The following is an 18,056-nucleotide window of genomic DNA, read 5'->3' on the forward strand; positions in this document are numbered from 1 at the left end:
ATATTAAACACATTTAAAAAAAATGTAATAGTATATTTTTTCTTTTATAGATAGGAGCCCTTTATTAAGTAACACTGGACAGTCAATCCTTTTTTTTTTTTTTAATGCGCTGGGGATTGAACCCAGGACCTTATGCACGCTAAGCATGCACTCTACCACTGAGCTATACCCACCTCCCCTGATCCAGTTTTCTTTTAATTGGTGTTATAATGGCATCCATTTTTCCAAACTTGTACTACTTACCCAATTGTGTCTTTACATTTAAAGTATTTCTTATAAGCAGTATATGAGTCTTGTTTATTTACCCAATCTGACAATCTGTATCTTTCCATTAGAGTATAATTGGGGCACATTTTGGTACTGAAAATGGAGTAAAATGATAAAAATGTGACATATTTATGGAAATATGATTGTTATTTTAATATAAATAATAAAGATAAGTGAAAGATGGTATATATAACAGTATATTTTGTGTTTATATTTAAATTACACACAAATATACAAATTCCATTGTCTTTCTAATCACTACTATCTATATGGTTTTAATATTCACTTAACTTAAAAAAATCAAAGGTATGGATTGCTTATATCTGCACAAAAGAGCTTTAACTTTTCCACCAACTTTTGCCCAATGACCAATTCAACGTGTATTGAAAAGTGATATAATCTATCTGTTCTATTGTTTCAAAAAAGAAAATACATATAGTTTAAAAATTCTCATGATAACAAGATAGTGATGACTTTAGGAGTAGGAGTAAAGTTACATTCTTGCTAATTTGATTAAGAATCTAAAAAAAAAAAAATCCTCAAAACCTAATGTTAGTCTCCTTTTTTCAGGGGAAAATGGGCAACATCACCCTGAATGTTATAAATGATGTAGCAGCTTGAATAATGACCCCCCAAAAGATATGTCCACCTCATAATCACCAGAACCTGTGCATGTTACCTTATATGGCAAAAAATGCGATTAGTCAAGAATCTTGAGAAGATAAATTTATCCTAGATTGTCTCAGTGGGCTCTCAATGCCATCAAATGTCTCCTTGTAAGAAAGAGGCAGAGGGAGGTTAGACTGAGGCACACACAGAGGAGAAGGAGATATGAAAATGGAGGTAGAGATGAGAGTGATGTGACCACAAGACAATGACAGCAAGGCATGCCAGCAGCAGCTAGAAATTCAAAAAAGCAAGGAACAGATCCCACCACCCCCTCGCCTCCTCCACCGCCTCCCCTCCTCCACCCCCTCCCCAGCTTCCAGAGGGAGTATGACCTCATGACACCTTAATTTCAGACTTCTAACCTCCAGAACTGTGAGAGAAAACATTTCACTGTATCTTTATTTACATAGTCTATTATATCACAAATTTTATTTTCAGGAAATTATTTTTCATGTCTAACCAAATTCCCCTATATTGTTGTCGACACAGTCAAAGACTTTTTGGGTTAGAAATAATCTTACAAACCGTGTAATCCAACTTCCCTCCAGTATTGAAAATCCTATCTCCACAGAGATATTTATTCATTCAAACTTTCCTATTTTTGTTTTTTTGCAGTGTTGACTCCCATATGTTGAATCAGAGTAGCTTCCACCTAGCTCTTTACTTAGGAGCCAGAACATCAATTCAATTTCTACATGACATTCTTTCCAAAGGCTTGGTTATATCTATCATTTTCTCTGTGTCTACTTTTGTTCTTTTGGTCATTAACAGAAATTGTTGTGACAAACCATTTAACTACAGAAAATTTCTAAAACAGACTATAAAGAGGAAAAGCATTAGGTAGACTATTTAATTCAATCTCTATTTTATATAGATTTGTTTTTTCCCACATTGCCAGAAATGTTTAACTACTTCATTGTGGTATAATGTAAATTGTATTGTGAGTCCTTTCTTATATCATATTAAAATCGGCTTTATTTTTACCCACTAGTATGAATTCTATCCCTTATGGAACAAACAATATTCTGCATGACTACCCTTTAAATATTTGAAGAGAACAATTGCATCATACTTTGACAAAGCATTTTCTACTCCATTTTAAACAAATCTATGGCTTCAGTAATTCTTCCAGAGGCATGATATTCTGATTCCTCAATTCTCTAGTCATCATTCTGTAGAAGCATTTTAATTTTAAATGTATTTCTTAAAATGTGAATCCTAGAATTGAAGCCAATAATTTATATACTTTATTATCAATTTGTTTATACAGGCATCTCAGCCCTGAATTTCCTCTCTGGTGATCTTGCTACCTCCAGATGTGGGAGTACACCTTTCACATGAGAGATTTACTCCCTGTTTTCAAGGGAAGAGAGAAGGGTCAGAGTTTCCTTCTAGCATCTGCTGTTTCTCAAGCAACTTCAACTCAAAGTAATTAACATGCCATTGTGGTATATTTTGAGGTGGCCCACCTTGAGTCCCAATATCAGCAAAACATTTTCTGCATTCATTTTAAACACTAGCACAGCAGTCCTTAAAGCGTGGTCTCTGTTCAGAATTACCCGGAAATTCATTAGAAATGCAATATCCAACCTCCTCCCCCCAGACCTACGGCCTTTGAAAATCTGGGAGTGGAGGTGAAGTGACTCCCAGTGAATGTGGATTTTAAAAGCCCTCCAGATGGTTCTGATATACGTTAAAGTTTTAAGATCCACCATACTGTGTTAGAAAATTACATTGAGGCAGAAATGCACCTTATTACTGTAAGATCTTCGTGAGAAATATGCTAATTGTGTTTCTCAGTTATTCTATTTTCTGTTTTTATAATATATTTAGTAGAAGAAATAATTAGAAAAAGGATAGTGAAGCAGTTAAAATGATTACAGTGCAACTATTCATAAAATCAACCAAATAACCAATTCACAGTGTGCAAGTATTTTCCTCAGCACTTTGATGAGTCCAAAGGCCATATGGAAGAAGTATAAATTACAGTCTATGCTACCTCAAGGGAACTAACATAATAAGCTTTTCTTCTTGCATTAAAAAAATGCATTAAACAAGTGAAGGACATCATTATATAATGTGCTATTTTTATGATTTAGACTCTAATGCTTTAGGGGTTAAAGGGAGAGCAATAACATAGGCAGTAGGGGAATTACGAAAATTTTTTTCAAAAAAAAGAGTGTGTGACTCAAATCTAAAGTATAGCTACAAATCCATTTGGTAGGCAAAATAAAATAGGACACTTTAATTTAGGATAAGTGGAAAGTATAGAAACAAGAGAAGATCTGGGTAAAACTGTAGAAGAAAAATCATTGTGGAACACAAATATTGTGTTGATGTGCAAATAGTGTAAAAAATTTAACACTAATGTTATATCTACATTTACTAATGTAATATTTACAATTAAGAGGAGGGGGCTATGGATGGTTTTATGGACTTCTGTTATATCTCTAATAACTGAGAATAAATTTGTGAGGATGGTTTGTGTGAGTGTATTTGCATGTATATAAAAATGTTTTTTTTCCTAAGCTTTCATTCTAGTCTCAGAGAAGTCTAAGAATCTTCATTAAGTATATAAACCAGTACTATAAAGCTTGAAACTTTAAGTATTTTAAGGTTACACTGTTTTAGGGGATCATAACAGACCAGTGCTCAGGACTTGTGCAATGAATACATTTAGGCAGTAGGAAATAAGTGTAGTTTTCTATCAATGACATTTTATTTGAGGAAGATCCCTGTAATATTTCTTTCTTAGAGTAGCCAGACTAAAGCAACTTGGGAGACTTAAATTATTAAAATATGTAAACTTCAAGTCTTTACAAGACCTATCATTTGGGTGTTCCTATTTCTTGATTAAGAAAATCCTTGCAATCAACCTCTTAAACGCTCCTTTTACATCTTTGTTTCTAAGTGTGTATATAAGGGGGTTCAACATGGGTGTGATGATTCCATAGAAAAGGGAGACCATCTTTCCCCGGTCCTTGGAGGCAGGGGATGGTGGTTGCAGGTACATATAGATAGCAGTGCCATAAAAAAGGGACACCACAATCAGATGGGAGCCACATGTTCCAAATGCCTTTCGCCGACCTTCAGTTGACTGTATTTTCAACACCGCTTGAGCAATAAAAGCATATGATATAAGAATGAGTACCACAGGTATTAGAAGAAATAGCACACTGATAAAAAATAGTTCAGCCTCATTTGCTGTTGTGTCCACACACGACAACTTGAGCAGAGCAGGGACTTCACAGAAGAAGTGATCCACTTCTTTGTGGCCACAGAGTGGCATCTGAAGGGTCAAAGTGGACTGCAATACTGAGTTGCTGAAGCCACTAATCCAGGATGCAGCTGCCAACTGTAGGCAGAGCCTCTGGTGCATGATGACTGAGTAATGGAGAGGCCGACAAATAGCTACAAACCTGTCAAAGGACATGACAGCCAAGAGGAGACATTCAGTGGAACCCAAGGCCAGGAAAATGAAAAGTTGGGCCACACAGCCACCATAACTAATCACCTTCCTGATGCTGCATATGTTCACCAGCATCTGTGGAACTGTGCTTGTGGTGTAGCAAAGATCTAGGAGTGAGAGATTGGTAAGAAAAAAATACATCGGGGTATGGAGTTTGGAATCCAGACGTGACACGAGAATTATTGCCAGATTGTCAAAGATAGTCAACATATAGGAAACCAAGAACACCACAAAGAGTGGAAGCTCCAGCCATGGTCGATCTGAGAAACCTAAGAGGATGAACTCTTGGGGGACACTCTCATTTATCCTATTCATGTTAAGTAGTTCAACTCTTGGTTCCCTGAAATATAAAGTCAGTAAGTTAACAAATGCATTTACTTACTGTCAGTTAGTTATAATCACTTTGCTAAAATTTGCATAAATTTACAGGCTGATGGCATTAATAACGTGAAAATATGTTGACAAAATTATAAATACTTATCTTCCCAAGTATTTCAAGTGTTTCTATTTTAGTAACAGTGTATTAGCAAAATAAATTTCCAAAATTTTAAAGTATATCATCAGTTTCCACATTCACAGAATTTATCCTTTGATCTTTTGTTAGTTTGTGAATTCATTGTTCTCACTTCTTTTTACCTAGGTGCCTACTGTTAGGTAGATGTAGACACAGTTCTTGCCCTTTGAATTCATTCTAATTTCTCCTTAATGCCAATGAGATTTCCTGTTTGTGTGAATCAGTTAAAATTGTGTGAATCAGTTAAAATTGTGTAAATCTCAGCCCACAAAAAGAGCTGCTTCCATTCTCAGTATTCCTGTTTGGATAAGATATAAGACCTCTCTAGCTGTAATACAAAGGAGACAATCCTTATATTATTACTCAGGAAGTATCTCATCCCTAAGGACACTGCCCGTGTTTTCTTTTTTCACACAGGCCAAGGGCCTTTCCTGACCAGCCTGAGATCTGGTATTACTTCCTAGAACTCAGCCAAAGAAGCCCTCTCTGTAGAAGATTATAGAAAGAGGAAGTCTGTTAATTCTTTTTTAATCAATTGAGATAGAGTACTTAAAAAAGTAATAAATTGCTTTTGTCTCAATATAGTAGTTCATGACTTCTGTTATATGTAATATCCTCTCATGTTCTGTAATCAGTGAGGGCACAGGAAGGGGAAAACTATTTATCACTCTAGCAGAAGGCACTGGAGCAGAATAAGAAATAAAAATAATAGAGCCAGAAAGCAATGAGGAGAGGAAACTTGGGAGATTTCAGAGCATTGAATTCTTGAATTCTGCTTTACTCTTTTTTTTTTTTTTTTTTTGGTACATTCACCCATCTTTCAAACACAACCTCAAATATTCATCCACTCTTGAAAGCGTATCTTTAGATTAAGAAGTTGTGGTATTTTTTGCATTTTCAAAGTTTCTAAGTAATTTGAATTCTGATTCATATCTCCAATGTTAGGATTGAAGTATTTATTTACAACTAAACCAAAAGAACAAAAACCTGGGATGTCCTTATCTGCAGCTCTGAAATTATATCGGATAGGCTCCTGAGTATTACCCATTGACATCTGTGCCATTTGCTTGCAATTGTAGCTAATTCCTTAAAGGCCACTGAGCAGATTCCTCTGCTTTTGAGTGAAAGTACATGGCCAGAATCTCAAGGTAATGTTTATCTCATTTTGAGTAGCATTTAATTGGGCAGCAGAATAAAACATTTGAATTGTGTGATATATCAAGGGGTCAGAAAGGGAGCATACTGGGTTAAAACAGAAGTCAATGGAAGTTGATAAAAGAAAAGGATTTTGGAAAGCTGCTGATGAGATATCAACGAATTTTATCTGTGATCTGTTGATCTTCTATCACACTCTACATCATTCTCTTTTCCCATATCTGACCTTGAACATGCAAAAAGATAAGGTTCAACAGAGTCTTGGAAGCATCTTTTTAAGCTGCACTATGGAAAGAGCATTGAGACAAGAGCAGTGATGAGTTTAATCTCAAATCAGCCAGTAAATCATTGTATAATTGGGCAAGTTAATTAATAGATTTGGATATCAGTTTTACCTTCAGTAACACTATGGGATTGATAATGTCCTTTTAGCATAAAAATTGTTTACTGTTATATTTTCTTAAATTATCTTCTATCTCTATGAGATAGGCTTCCAAACAACACCTAGATACCATATTCTTGCTGGAGTATAAAAATGAATAATAGGAGTAATCTTTCACACATCTAATATATTGTACATTGGTTTATCAGTACAAGAAAGAGTGTCAAATTTTTTTTCCAGTTCACTAAAGGTTAACTTGCAGGCAGAAACTGAATTTATTATGCTTAGAGAAATTACTTTCCTGAGGTCCTAGAGCTAGTAAATAGCAGACTAAAAATTAGAACCTAAGACTGACCCACTCTAAAGTTCTTATTTCCCATAGATTATATAAATATATTCAAAGTATATATTTGTGCATAATATATAATATAAAATACAATTTGTATATATAAATAATATATATTCATAACATAATATATATTAAAGTTTATAATTATAATTATAATATACATGTTACATATAAAGATTTATAGAAACTGAAGCTAAATGAATCAGATTTTTCCTGAACAGATAAGTTGGTCTTTGCTGAGATTTGAAATATAAACAGTCCATGAAATATGTGCTTAGAATACTCAAATTTTAGTGTAATTTTATTTAGTAATTCTAAAACATGTTTTCTACTTACCTCCATCTTAAGCATTGGCAAGAGATCAATTTTATGTCCAAGAAAACTTGAATTCAAATAGGACTAATTTAAAGTTCACAGATACAGTGACATCTTCATATGTTACTGAGTTGTAAAACTGAGTTGAAATTCATTCAACTTCTTTTAGTTACATTCAAAACATGGCAAGTCATGATGTCTCCATTCAGAGTTAACTGGAAGATAAGAAGGAAGTATTACAGATGATCAGAATGGTCTTCTGGCATCACATCACTTGGAATTAGAGCATCAACCACTATTTTCAGATTTTTTTTTCCAACCAGTTTCGCAAATGGATGTACTTTATCAATATTTTTTGGTCTCTGGCAGAAATCTCAAACGCTGAAGTGTAAAAGTCTTCCTCTATAGTTTATAGTAATTAACGACATACCCACTGGGAAGAGAGAGGGAGGAGATCTCCACGAAGCAATATTCCTCCTTCATCATTGATTTGCTAAGCAAATCCTTTCTCTAGGGGCTGAATCTTCAACTTTTTCTAAGACAAAAGGAGTGACAGTTGGGACAAAAATACCTTATCAAGAACAGTTTGGATTTTGTGCTATTGAGTAAGGATTAGTTTTTTAAACTACTCATTGAGTTTTCTATAATGTTACTTAATTACTTCTCTCAGGAAGAAATTTTTATCTCATGTGTAAATTCTCTGAGATTCCATCTGAGATTATGCTACCAAGCCTTTGATTTGTAACAGAAGAGACCTCTTTTTAATTTATCTTAAGAAAATTGCTTAACTTGGTTTATGATACATTTTACATAAAGCAGTTTTTAAAAATTAATATAGAACCAATTTATCTATCTTTTATTTCATGGATCTTTAAAATTTCCAGGCTTAGTAACTAAATTCTTCTTCAACTCAAGATTATATAGATTGTCTTATAAGATTTAAATGTTTTTATATTATACTATTTAATCCAGCCAAAATATATTTTTATTTTTTCATGTGCTACCATATACAGGTTCATTACAATTTCTTTTCCAGACGAATAGATTTGGAAGACAAATATTTATAATTCTGAAAAAAGATTTAAGAATTTTAACAAATTTAGGGAGAAATCACACAAATAGCCCAATAGGAAAACACTTATAGTAATAGACAATTTAGACAATAGCATATCCAAAAAACTAATAGATATGAGAAAATATGGCCAAATTCTCAAGTAGAGAAATTCATGATGATAAAGCTCTTCACATTCACCAGACTGGAAGCAAAAGAAGAATTGAATCTTATTGCTAATGACAATGAAGGAAAAAGACTACTCACAGATTACTGGTGGAAATTCAAAGTGTTTTCTTGGGGAAAATATGGCAAAGGCTTCTAAAAACTATATAAATTCTCAGCTCAGTGCTGTTACTCCAAGGAGTTATCCCCATAGAAAGGAATCTAACAGTGTATAAGGACAAATGGACAATAATGTTTGATATAGACATGTTTTAATGACCAAAGATAAAGAAAAATATAGGGTCCTTGATAGGAAATTTACTAAATAATTAATAGATTCACTAAATGAGAACTATTCATTCATCTGAAACAAGAAATTATCGCACTAACACATTCTTGGAGATGTTTTCCTGAGATTTTACTGAATGAGCAAACAAAAATGCTGAAATACGTACATAACATGGTTCTACTTTTATAAAACAATAAATCAAGATACCAAAATACGATTTTGTTATGTAATCTGTATCTGTATGAGATCACATGAGAAAGTATATATATATATATATAAATTAGAAGAATTAATATAGAAATTTTATACATATAATTATTTATATATAATTTTATATATATATATAAAATTAGAAGAAAGCCTAGTTCTTAGATAATTAGCATGAATAACCTGGAAAAGGGGAAAGGGCAGAGGCGTTATCTGGAGGAGAAAGGTGCATGAAGAAAAACTAAAAAAGAAAACAAATTGAGACTTTTTGTAGATTGAAATTTGTTTTTAATTATTAGCAATGGTTACTTCTGACACTAGAGTAGGAGTAAGGTTGGGAATGATCAGGTGACAAATTGAACTAGGGTGTGAATTTTTTTTACAGTATTTTTTAACAAGTTGTAATTTAAATGAACAAAAATCACAGTTTAAAAAGAAAGTAAACAAAGGTCTAAAGAAAATATGAATAAAGGTAAATATTTATTCTGCAGAATGGCTCAAGCATATATAAATTGAAATTGTTTCAGAAGTCCTTACATTTAAAAATTACCAAGTAATGCACTTATCCAGGTTCTGGAAATAGAGAAGGATGTATTGAGTTTGTTATTATTATCCAGACACCAGTGCTGAGTCCTTTGAAAGAATTATTTCACTCAGTCCTCACAAGTGCCCTGTCAGACAGTGGTTCCTTATCTCCAAAGATACACATATATAGAAACAGAGGCTTAGACAGGTTAAAATAGAATGTGTTGGGAAACTGATTATATAACGTGGAAGTCCCACTTTTGTTCTTTTTTTTTTTTCCTTCTGGCACTACTACCAAAGAGTCATATGCCTCCATTCTTACCACTAAGACTCGTTTTTCAGAAATCTATATAATTAGTGTAGCTCTCTTCTTTTGCTTGGAAAGAAGTTCTAGAATAAGGTTATTTGGTATGGTTTTCTCTGGTTGTCTGAATTTTTTTTTTTAACAGAAGAAGTATTGAATATTGGAACAGAAGTCTGCAATAGTACAGTAGGCAAGGAATCAAAGTCTGCATCAGAAAGTTAAGCAAACCAGCTATGTTTTCAGTAAGAGAAATGTTATAATAACTAAAAAAGACTGGAGATGATGGGAGATCTAGGAGGAAACGTGGGTAGGGACGTATTCAAATTCGACTAAAGTTTAAAATGAGCTCTTATTACTAGACTCCCAAGAGAGTGGTAGTATTCTAAGAAATAAAAAGGAATGCTGAAGCCTTGCTCCAAATAAGGATAGTCATCAGAGTGGTTTCTTCATTTAATTGCATGTTGCCAAAAGAAACACATGTTTAATACACATCTTCTTTATCCATTTATCTGTTGATGGGCACTTAGGTTGCTTTCAAATCTTAGCTATTGTATATAATGCCACTATGAACAATGGGATGGACATATCTTTTTGAATTAGTGTTTTCATTTTCTTTGGATATAAATATATATATTACTCAGTTATATATAACACACACACAAACACACACACACACATATAAGCATGAAACATGAATGAAAATCTGCTAGTCACAGCATCAATGGGCCTAGAAAGTAGTATGCTTAATGAAATGAATCAGACAGAGAAGACAAATACTCTGTTATTACTTATATGTGGAATCTAAAAAATAAAGCAAATGAATATATATAACAAAGCAGAAACAGACTCACAGATAAAGGGAACAATTAGTGGTTACCAGAGAGGGAAGGGGGAGGGGCAAAATGAGGGTATGGGATTAAGATTATCCCTGCTCTTTTTTTTTTTTTAATAGAGGTACTGGGGATTGAATCCAGGACCTTGTTCATGCTAAGCACATGCTCTACCACAGAGCTATAACCCACCCAAGTTATCTCTGCTCTTATGGTACAGTTCCCAAGGTCTTTCAACCAAGAGACTAGTATATTAACTAGGGTCAATCCTCTGGGTTAGTCATAAATTTTAACTCCTCAGTACCATAAGACTGATGAAAATTCAGCTGTGTTTTAGAGAGGTCTTGGAACAGCTTTTGAATTTCCCTCCCTGTTTAAAGGCTTGTTGAATACCTTTAGGGGAAAACTGCCTTGTATTTAGGCCTTCAATTCATTTTTGTCACTTTAGCTATACAAGAATGACAGATTTCTATCCTTTTCCCCCCTCTATCCCTATTAATGGTCCTTCCGTTACCAAGGCTGTTGCTTCAGAATCATACTCCTGCCCCTCCCTCGAATGGAAACCAATTGCTCTTACCTGTTTCAGGAGGAAGCTGCAAAGAGAAAAACAAGAACTGGTTAAAATCAGCTTGGCCCAAGATGGCAGAAAACTTCCAGTTGACATTGAGCCTTATTACATGCTCATTATAGTGTATTAGCATGCTAAAAGACACACTCACCAGTGCGAAGACAGTTGACAACTGCCATGACAATAACCAGAAAAGCCCATACAAGGACTGACAAGAAGTGCTGCATCAGTTCTGGGTCCAAACTATATCCTTGTTATCAGATGAATATTCCTCTCACTCTTTCTAATTCCCTCCCTTTTACCTCAACCCTCCTATATATATTGTGTCTCCAACCGAACGGGGTTGAGAAGTTGATTTGTGAACTAAGTTCCCGCTTCTCCATTCTTTGGCCATTGAATAAAGATTGTGCTGTTCCAGTCTCAGCATCAGTTTTGTTATTGGCTGTGCAAATCTGAGCAGTAAAAGAACCCTCCGGATCTTTGCCAGGCTAGGACTCTGGCACAGGTCCAATGACCTATGCAGTAGCACTTTTACCAGGTAAAGATAAATTATCAGCTTCTTGCTTACAACCATAAACAGCAACTTCAGAGAAAAAACAAGTTCAGCTCACTTTTTCACAGTTCTTCACTACATGGAATATTAACTGAATATTAACCTTGTTGTCTGTTGTTTCAGCGGCTCTCTGATATTTTACACAAGTGATTTCTTTTTTTTTTTTTTTTTAGTATCTACTATGGCTTATCAAGTTCTTGATGACTTCTAAAAGCTATTTTAACTTGCTTGGAAGCAGAATTCTTGATTCAGATTTGAGCTAAGTTTGTAATTAATAGCACTGATTTTGCTGGTGTGGTGGCTCTTTGTGGGCAAGGTCAGAGATGTGTTTACCATGAAACTGATGGAGGTTAATCTTCATAGTCTATCACTTGCATGGGCCCCTTCCATGACTCTGGGAAGGGAGAATCCTAGCAATGTGTTCAAATAAACATATGGTTTTGTAAAATTTGTAGGGAGAAAAAAAGACTTATTCACTTTTCCACTCCAACTTCCCTCTGTAGTAATTCTCACGCGACTTGGTAATGAAGTAGCTTTGAGAATTTTTGTCATCTGACTAAGAGAAAGGTGTTTCAGGGATATGGTTATGAAGTTCACAGTCATTTCTATATATAGGTTAGTTGCTGTAAGCCCTCCTGGTGTAGCAATGGCTTCTAGGAACACTCTAACCTTCTGGCTCTGCTGACTTACCAGCATCATGACAGAAGGTGCAGGGCCAGAATGTGAAGATGTCTGATGATGCCAATCACCTGAAGTATGTGGACAGTGGATAGTTATTACACAGCTGTTCAAGCCTCAAAATGGATACACAATCACTGTAAGGACTCCAATTAATGAAGGAGTATATTTTCAGAGACTTAAACAAGAATTCAGAAAACAAATGAATAGAAATAATTTTTTCAAAAAATTGATAAAGCCAACTGAAATCTGAAAGATGTTTTGCAATGTTCAAATAAAACAAGTGAGAAATTATAGACCCCTGACTTGTACATACAAAGAATAACTTTCATTGCCATTTATGGATTTCTTTGTTAAAAAACAACTCAGGAAAAACTTTAAGGAAAATTAATAAAATACAGAAAAAGAATAATAAGTATGAATGAAGAAATTATTCAAATTGCATTTTCTTCCATATCTTATAAGAAACAGTAATTCATTAAGTGGAATAGATAAAATCTGAATAATGTCAGGGAGGGAGAATTTTTTCTCTGCCTTCTAGGTTCTTCTGACTGCTTTAAGAATTAAACTGACATGAGACAGATTAACAGGAGAAAATCAAACAGAAGTTTAATAACATGTATACGTGGGAGAGATCCAGGGAAATTGAGTGACTGACCAAAATGGTCAACACTCTCACTTTAAATATCATCTTCATTTAAAAACAAAAAGGATGTTGGGGGTAGTGGTTTGAGACTTCAAAGGGAAGGAAGGCAATTCACACGGAGGTGGAGAAGCAAAAGGCAAGGTGCTCCATGTTGCGCTCCACCTCTCAGAATGAAACCCTGTAGTAAGTGTGATCATCAGGATAATGGCCCCCAAAGGGGTCCACCCCTAATCCTCAGAATATGTTACCTTACATGGTAAAAGGGACTTTGCAAATGTGATTAAGTAAGGATCTTGAGATGGGGAGATCATCCTGGATTACCTGGGCAGAGCCAGTGTAATCACCAGGGTCCTGTAATAGGGAGGCAGAAGAGTCCAAGTTAGAAAAACAGATTGGAAAATGTTATGCTACTGACTTTAAAGATGGAAGATGAACCATGAGCCAAGGAATGCAGATGGCTTCTAGAAGCTAGAAAAGGCAAGAAAACATTCTATCCTGAAGCTTCTGGAAAGAATGCAACCCTGATGATTGAGGAGTCAGGCTCAAGGCCAAAGTCATTTGTATAATTTTCAGGCCTGATTAAAGGCAGTCACAAACCTGGCAGGCCTCATGGTGCAAAGCTGCTCTCCTCACACACTTGGTGCACACCTAATACGCTGCAGTCATTGGAAGGAGCTGCATCCTAGGACTCAGCGCTCCCTACCATCCCTACGCAATCCCCCATCCTCACTGCCCAAGCCATCTTCGGGAAGGAATGACTAAGTAAGGAAAATGGAAAGGTAGTACACCTTAAATTATTGCTTAAAAAGAGTACCTTACATAAAGTCCTACTTTCTGAATTTTCTTGAGAAATATAAATTATACATGGTAGGTATACCATCTATACCTAATAGGTAGCCAGTGTCATGAACTTCTGGTTTATCTCTTTAGTTTCTGGTTTATCATTACTGTATTTCCTTTTGCACAAAACAGCAGGTATATGGATATTTTATTATATCCCCTTCTTTCTTATATGAAAGATAACATACAATAGACACTCTTTGAGCTTTGCTTTTTTCAGTTAACAATATAACCTGGAACACTCAATATTAATTCATACAGATTTTATTTTAAAAAAATTTAAACCTTTTTATTTTGGGAAAAATATAGATTTACAGGAAGTTGCAAAAATAGTAATACAGAGAGGTCATGTGTAACAAATGTTCCACTGGGAACATTTCAAGTAACTGTAGTACAATGTCAAAAGCAAGAAACTGACGTTAGTACAATTCACAGATCTTTTCCAGATTTCACCAGTGTCAGTGTGTGTGTGTGTGTGTGTGTGTGTAGTTCTGTGCATTTGTGAAACCACCTCCACAATCAAGATACACATTTGTTCCACTACTACAAATACCTCTTATTTATGTTACCCCTTTATAATCACACCCATCTCTTTCTCCCCTCAATCCCCATCCCTGACTCCTGGCAACCACTAATCTGTTCACTATCTCCATAATCTTGTCATTTTGAGTATGTTATATAAATGGAATCAAATAGTATGCAACCTTTTGAAATTTTTTTTCACTCAGCTTAATTCCGGTGACATCCATCTAAACTGTTGCATGTATCAGTAATTCATTCCTTTTTATTGTCAAATAGTAATCATGGTATATATGCAGCTTAGTTTGCTTAACCATTTACCCACCAAAGAACATTTAGGTTAGTTCTACATTTTGGCTATTGCAAATAGAACTGTTATAAACCACAAGTTTTGTGTGAGTGTAAGTTTTCATTTTTCTGGGATAAATGTCCAGAGGTGCAATAGCTGGGTCATATGGTAAGTATATGTTTAATTTCTTAAGAAGCTATTTTCCAGAGTGGAAACTAACAACAATATATGAGTCCAGTTTCTCTGCATTCTTGTCAGCATTTGGTGTTAACACTATTTTTAATTTTAGCTCTCTTAGTTAAATATATGGTGATATCTCATAATAATTTTAGTTTGTATTTCCCAAATGGCTAATGATGTTGAACACATTTCTGTGCACTTATTAGCCATCAATATTTCTTCTGTGGTGAAATGTCAGTTATGTCTTTTGCCCATTTTCTAATTGCATTATTTGTTTTTATTGTTGAGTACTGAGAGTTCTTTATGCATTCTAATTATGAGTCTTTTGTCTGATATATGGTTTGCAGATATTTTCTTCTAGTCTAGAGCTGGTCTTTTATACTCTTAACAGATTCTTACACAAAGCAAATGTTTTTCATTTTGATGAAGTCCAATTTATAGATTTTTTTCTTTTATGAATCATGCTTTCGGTATTATGTCTAAGAAAATAAACATAATACCTTTATGTAGTCTTATTTTTCAGTTTATCCTTCTTAGAGTTTACTGAAATTCTTTAGTATGTTAGATGATGTTTCTAATTAGTTTTAGAAAATTCTTAGCCATTATCTTCCATATTTTGTTTCTGCTCCATTCTTTCTCACTTCTCCTGACACCCTAATTATTTATATCTTAAACTACTTGTGTATGACCTGTATGTCATTATGTTCATAATTTGTTTCCTTTCTTTTTTCTTTCTTGGTGTTACTCTTTTTTTTCTACTGCCAGTCACTATTCCTATGTTACGTTGTTAAACTCAAAGCGAGTTTTTAATTTGTTACTTTACTTTTTACTTCTAGAATGTGCATTCTATTATTTTTATGTTTTAAGTCTCTAGTGAAATTCTCATGAGTTTGTCTTTTTTGTCTCTGTTTTCCTTTAACAAACTAATCATAGCTATGTTCAAATATTTGTCTACTAACTGCAGAATTTAAATTATCTAGGGGTCCCATTCTATGGCCTTTAAAAAAAAGTCTTGATTACTGGTCATATGGCATTGCTTCTTTCTATGTGTAGTAATTTTTGTCTGTTTGTTTGGGGGTAGGCAATTAGGTTTGTATTTATTTATTTATTTATATGGAGGTACTGGGGATTGGACCCAGGACCTCATGCATGCTAAGCGTACACTCTACCACTGAGCAATACCCACCCCCTTCATGTGTAGTAATTTTTTATTGTACACTTGACTTTGTATGAATGGACAACAGAGCGCAAGATGACATTATTTTCAACCAAGGGGTTTCTTCAAGATACCCTTTAAGTAGATCACACAAGGGTTTCTTTTTCTTCCACTTTACTGTCCTCTACTTTTACTTCCATATCCCTTCACATATAAATCACAATAAACATTTTAGTTCTCTCATTTTGCTAAACCCCTCTAAATTTTTTCATTTCCTCTGTTTTATTCACTTAATTAAGAATTCTCTCCTAATAATCCATCTTTTAAAGTTAAAAAAAATTAACTGAAATCCAAGATAGAGTTTAAAAAGTGCATTAAGAGTGTGATAGAACTGCAAATAATGAGCTTCTGGAATTCAGATGAAAGAACAGCCAAATATAACAAAGAGGAATGAGAGTATTTTCCAAGAAGAATATTTCAACGGAGTCTTGATTACTTTAGTATTCTTTTTAATAGAATGAATATTCCCTTCTGAGAGAATGTGATAAGCAAGAAGGCACATAGTTAGAAATCACAATTATTAAAGATCTACTTTATGTCAGGGACAATGCCCAATATTTAATATTTAATATTTCTTACCTTATTTAACTTTTACAAAAGCTCTTCAAGGTAATTTTTCTTCCCAGTGATAGTAAATGAGGCTTTCTAGGCTTTAAGCCTGCATTGATTGTTTCTCAGCTGGAGTTTGAGCCAATCTATCTTCAAAGGCTATTCTCCCTCCCTTTTACTCCAAATTATTTTCCAGAGATAATTCAACTTTCCATTATTTATGGAAAATAGTGAGTAGTTGAATGCACTTGGAGTATAAAGAAACAGAAGCTGTTTTAGATAGAGCTGGAAATGTAAATTTGTCCAGAACCAGCATCAATATTCAGAAATCTATGTATATTTCTCTAGGCAATGAGCCACGTCAGGACTTTCAGTACTGGCAATGCAACACCTGTATTTTGGAAAGGCTCCTTCTGCAGCGAAGTGAAAGATGACTTTAAGTAGCAAGATTCTAGAGACTAACTAATGAACAGGCTCTTGTAAAAAATCTGGCAAGAGTTAATGAGGTACTGGGCTAGGGCAAGAGAAGTGGAAATAAAAATGAGGTATGAAAGACATGTTATGGTTAGGCTTAGAAACTTATTGAATATGAGCATTCAGGGAAAGAGATAGCTCAGGAAAATTGTAATATTTTAAGACTTAGAGACTGGAAAAATCACAAAGAGGTGAAAATCAAGACAGCAGGTTTGTGAAATAAAGTGTAAAGAAGTGATGAATATTTGACATCAAATTTTATGAATACAATCTATAAAATTTGATAAATAATCTGTTATTCACTTCCACAAAAGCTACAATGATAACACATTAAATTACAGTAAAAGAGAATTTGTCTGAAGGTAATTGCATTTGATGGAAGAGATGACTGACATAGACTTATAAATGTCATTTCTTATGAAAATGAATGTATGTATATATATATATATGGCTGGGACATTGTGCTGTGCACTTGAAATTGATACATTGTAACTGACTGTCTTTCAACTAAAAAAAAAAAGAAATGCAAAATGTTATATCCCTTAGTGATACATAGTATTATTACATTTTGACAAAACAAGAAAAAAAAGTCATCTCTTTCTCTGATAACATTCTATGATGTCATATCACAACTGGGAAGTATCTCTTGTTATCACTTGTAACTTTGGATTGTATTATTTTATTTCACAGAAAATTGGTTTCTATAACTATGGTATTTCCATCAGTTACAAGTTTAAAGGTATTTGTAATGGGTTAGGGTTGGTGATGGGCAGGTGTGAGGAAAAAGGATAGAAGTGAGATAACAAAAAAATTTTTTTAATTGCTTTTCAAGCTTCTTTGACTAACAATTCCACATCCTTCTTTGAGTTAAGTACTCCATGAGGCTCTCATCTCCTTCATTTCTCAGAGGGGCTTATTATCTCAGATAGGAAATTCTTGAGAGCATTAAATTCTCTAGGTATTGCTGCCTAGCTTCCATGAGAAAGTATTAGGTTGATATGGTAATATAGGCTAATAACTTAATGTAAGTATAAGAAGCAACTCTCAAGGGAA

At 34.1% G+C, this 18,056-nt stretch overlaps 1 protein-coding gene across 6 annotated transcripts in view; it reads right to left on the bottom strand.

The window, feature by feature from the left end:
• Positions 1–527: 527 nt before the first annotated feature.
• LOC102522884 (olfactory receptor 2B2) overlaps positions 528–18,056 on the bottom strand; it is a 74,074-nt gene continuing 56,545 nt past the window's right edge. For 3 of the 6 annotated variants that reach the window (XM_032463386.1, XM_032463390.1, XM_032463391.1), the window contains 3 exons: positions 11,069–11,084; positions 7,142–7,335; positions 528–4,745 (listed from right to left, as the gene is read on the bottom strand). In XM_032463386.1, coding sequence (XP_032319277.1) covers positions 3,779–4,720 — 942 coding nt within the window. In that variant the 5' untranslated portion in view covers positions 4,721–4,745; positions 7,142–7,335; positions 11,069–11,084 and the 3' untranslated portion in view covers positions 528–3,778. Of the gene's footprint in view, positions 4,746–7,141; positions 7,336–11,068; positions 11,085–12,302; positions 12,362–18,056 lie in introns of all 6 variants that reach the window. The other 3 variants (XM_032463389.1, XM_032463388.1, XM_032463387.1) reach the window with 2 other exon arrangements.

Source organism: Camelus ferus, chromosome 20 (genome assembly GCF_009834535.1).
Source record: "Camelus ferus isolate YT-003-E chromosome 20, BCGSAC_Cfer_1.0, whole genome shotgun sequence".
NCBI lineage: Eukaryota > Metazoa > Chordata > Mammalia > Artiodactyla > Camelidae > Camelus > Camelus ferus.